Here is a 4,085-nt window from a genome sequence, read left to right on the forward strand (position 1 = left end):
AGAGGAAGACAAAGAAGCAACCATAGCTAGATTCATTGCTGGATTGAACAAGGAGATTGCTGACGTCGTTGAGTTGCAACATTACATAGAGATGGACGAGCTACTGTACAAATCACGTCTAAGAGGTTTAGATCTGGTTCGTCCTCTAGCTCTCCGTGGAGATCAAATTGGAAGGACAACAAAGCTGCCTTTAGGGCAAAAGAAGAAGCAAAGTCAAAGAATTCAATTGCTATTCCTAAAGTAAACCCGAAACTGAAACTCTTACTAAGTCACGTGATATTAAGTGTTTTAGGCACCAATGGTTCGGACATATTGCTTCCGAATGCCCAAACAAAAAAGTTATGGTTGTATGGGCAAATGGAGAAGTGGAAAGTGCTAGCTCAAGTGACGATGAGATGCCACCATTGGAGGATTTTTCTGATGTTGAAGTGGAAGAACCTATGTGTGGTGATTTACTTGTTACAAGGAGGGCTCTGAGTATACAGCCTAAGGATGAAGGAGATAAGGAGCAATGCGAGCATATTTTTCACACAAGATGCCACGTGAAGGATAAGGTATGTACGTTGATTATTGATAGTGGGAGTTGTACTAATGTTGCTAGTACTTTGGTAGAAAAGTTGAATTTGAAGTGGGAGAAACACCCTAAACTGTACAAGCTACAATGGCTGAATGAATATGGAGAAGTGAAGGTAAACAAGCAAGTTCGGGTTCCTTTTTCAATTGGCAAATATGAGGATGAGGTTCTTTGTGATGTGGCACCGATGTATGCTGGTCATATATTGTTTGGCTGACCGTGGCAGTTTGATAGGAGAGTGTTGCATGATGGATACAAAATCGTTATTCTTTTGTAATGAACAATCAAAAAGTTGTACTAGGCTGGTCGCCCTTGATAGGAGAGTGAATGGCCGTTTGTAGGCTTGTTTCCTTTGATTCCTATTTTGGGGCATGTCCCAAAATAGGCTGGTTGCCCTTTATTAGGCCTTTGTACAGTCTTTTTATTATTATTATTATTATTATTATAATTACTTACTTAAAAAAAAAAAAAAAAAAAAGTTGTACTAGCCCCTCTCAAACCTTTGCAAGCTTATGAGGACCAGATTAGGATAGCAAGAAAGTGCAAAATGAGAGAGAAACAAAAGTGTTAGTAAGAGGAAAATAAAAAGAGAGCAAGTGAGGTCGAGAGGAAAAATGGAGAGAAAAGTGAGTAAAAAGAAGAGAAAAATAAAAGAATGAGTGTACACTCTGAAAAACATGAGGTTAAGAGTGTAATGATGGCGAGGCAAAAAGTACTTGTACTTATGTACAAAGATGCTTATTTTTCTACTAACGACCTTAACTCATCTTTGCCTAGTGTTATCATGTCTTTATTGTAGGAATTTGAGGACCTATTTCTTGAGGAAATTCCCCATGGATTACCTCCTTTAAGAGGAGTTGAGCATCAAATAGACTTCATACCTAGTTCTGCCATACCAAATTGACCTGCTTATAGAGCTAATCCCGAGGAAACGAAGGAGAAAAAAAGGCAAGTAGATGAGATGTTGCAAAAGGGATTTGTAAGGGAGAGTCTCAGCCCATGTTCGGCTCCTGTCCTCTTAGTCCTAAAGAAAGATGGAATGTGGCGCATCTGTGTGGATTGCCGAGCTATTAACAAGATAACGGTGAAGTATAGACAACCTATCCCCAGATTGGATGATATGCTTGATGAATTGCATGGCTCTCAATTCTTTTCTAAAATTGATTTAAAGAATGGCTATTATCATATTCGAATGAAAGAGGAAGATGAATGGAAAACTGCATTTAAAACTAAATATGGATTGTATGTGGTTAGTAATGCCTTTCGATTTAATTAATGCACCTAGTATATTCATGAGGTTAATGAACCATGTCTTGCATGCTTTCATGGAAAATTTGTGATAGTTTACTTTGATGATATTTTAGTTTATAGCATAAATTTGGATGAACATGTGAAACTTGTGCATGTTGTGTTTGGTGTGTTGAGGGAGCACCAATTGTATGCTAATCCTAAGAAGTGCACGTTTTGCATGGAATCTGTTGTGTTTCTTGGATTTGTTGTTTGTTCACAGGGCATTAGTGTTGATGAAGAAAAGGTAAAGGCAATAAGGGACTGGCCTACACCTAAGAATACAAACAGGGTGAGAAGTTTCCATGGTTTAGAAAGTTTTTATCGAAGGTTTGTTAGAGATTTTAGTTCTATTGCTGCACCTTTGAATAAACTTGTTAAAAAGAATATATTTTTTTTTAAGTGGGATGATGTGCATGACCGGGCTTTCAAAACTTTGAAAGATAAGCCAACTAATGCACCTTTGTTGTGTTTGCCTAACTTTGATAAAGCTTTTGAAATAGAATGTGTTGTATCCGAGATTGGAATAGGAGCTGTTTTGATGCAGGATTCCAAACCAATTGCTTATTTTAGTGAAAAGCTAAGTGGGGTAGCATTGAATTATCCTACTTATGACAAGGAGCTTTATGCATTAGTGAGAACTCTTCAAACATGGCAGCATTACTTGTGGCTGAGGGAATTCATCATTCATTTTGATCATGAGAGCTTGAAGTTCTTGAAGACCCAAGGTAAGCTTAATGAAAGACATGCTAAGTGGTTGGAGTTCATAGAGACGTTTCCTTATGTAATCAAATACAAGCATGGCAAGGAAAATGTTGTGGCTGATGCATTATCTAGGAGGTACGTATTACTTACTTCATTGCAAACTAAATTACTTGGTTTTGAATTGCTTAAGGATTTGTATGCCAATGATTCTGATTTCAGCCAAGTATGGAATGCATGTGATAAGTGTGCGTTTGGTGATTTTTATAGGCATGAAGGATTTCTATTCAAGAAAGATAAATTATGTGTGCCTATTTGTTCTGTTCGTGAGTTGCTTGTTAGGGAAAGTCATGGAGGAGGTTTGATGGGTCACTTTGGTGTTCTAAAGACTTTAGATACATTATGTGAGCATTTTTATTGGCCTAATATGAAGCATGATGTGCAATCTGCTTGTGATGCATTACATGTAGGCAAGAAAAATCTAAAGTTAGACCGTATGGCTTGTATACCCCTTTACTTGTACCTAATCAACCTTGGATTGATATATTTATGGATTTTGTTTTAGGATTACCAAGAACTCAAAGTGGTAAAGATAGCATATTTTGTGTTGATAGGTTTAGTAAAACGGCTCATTTTATTGCATGTTCTAAAACAAACGACGCAACACATATTGCTGATTTGTTCTTTAAAGAAGTGGTTTATTTGCATGGGTTGCCTAAGACAATTGTTAGTGAAAGAGGTGTTAAGTTCCTAAGTCATTTTTGACACACTTTATGGAATAAATTAGGAACCAAACTGTTATTTTCTACTGTTGCACATCCTCAAACGGATGGTCAAGCTGAAGTAGTTAATAGGACATTCTCTACTTTTTTGCGTGCTATCATTCAAAAGAACTTCAGGTAGTGGGAGAAGTGTTTGCCACATATTGAGTTTGCATATAATGGGACTGTTCATTCTACTTCTTCATTTTCTCCTTTTGAAATTGTTTATGGCTTTAATGCTTTAACACATGTGGATATTTTACCTTTGCCTACTAATGAGCATGCTAATCTTGATGGTAAGAAAAAGACAGATTTTGTGAAGGATTTACATGTCAGAGTTCGAGCCAACACTGAAAGGAAGAATGAGCAATATGCTAAGCAAGCCAATAAGGGGCGTTTGAAGGTTGTCTGGCACATGCGTAAGGAGAGGTTTCCTACACAATGGAAATCAAAATTGTAGCCTCGAGGAGATGGACCTTTTCACGTCTTGGAGCATATCAATGATAATGCCTACAAGCTAGATTTGACAAGCGACTATGGTAATGTTAGTGCAACTTTTAATGTTGCTTATTTATCTTTGTTTGATGTAGGAGATTTGAGGACGAATCCTTTCTAAGAGGAGGGGAATAATGGAGATCGACGTGCTGACCAAGTTGATGTTCCCAAATATTCTCAAGATCCTTTGCAAGGTATTGGCGGTCCAATGACTAGGGCAAAGACAAAGAGGATGAAAGAGGCTTTGCAAGGCTTGATCACGTAAG

At 37.5% G+C, this 4,085-nt stretch overlaps 1 protein-coding gene across 1 annotated transcript; it reads left to right on the top strand.

Moving 5' to 3' along the window:
- The first annotated feature begins 341 nt into the window (after positions 1-341).
- Positions 342-3,784, top strand: LOC116146645. Its single transcript, XM_031432063.1, has 6 exons — positions 342-763; positions 1,490-1,823; positions 2,085-2,153; positions 2,265-2,701; positions 2,786-3,029; positions 3,467-3,784. The coding sequence occupies exons 1-6, from the start codon at positions 342-344 to the stop codon at positions 3,782-3,784; spliced, it is 1,824 nt and encodes a 607-aa protein (XP_031287923.1).
- The last annotated feature ends 301 nt before the right edge of the window (positions 3,785-4,085 follow it).

The sequence above is a fragment of the Pistacia vera genome, unplaced genomic scaffold (assembly GCF_008641045.1).
Source record: "Pistacia vera cultivar Batoury unplaced genomic scaffold, PisVer_v2 Contig480, whole genome shotgun sequence".
In the NCBI taxonomy this organism is placed as follows: domain Eukaryota; kingdom Viridiplantae; phylum Streptophyta; class Magnoliopsida; order Sapindales; family Anacardiaceae; genus Pistacia; species Pistacia vera.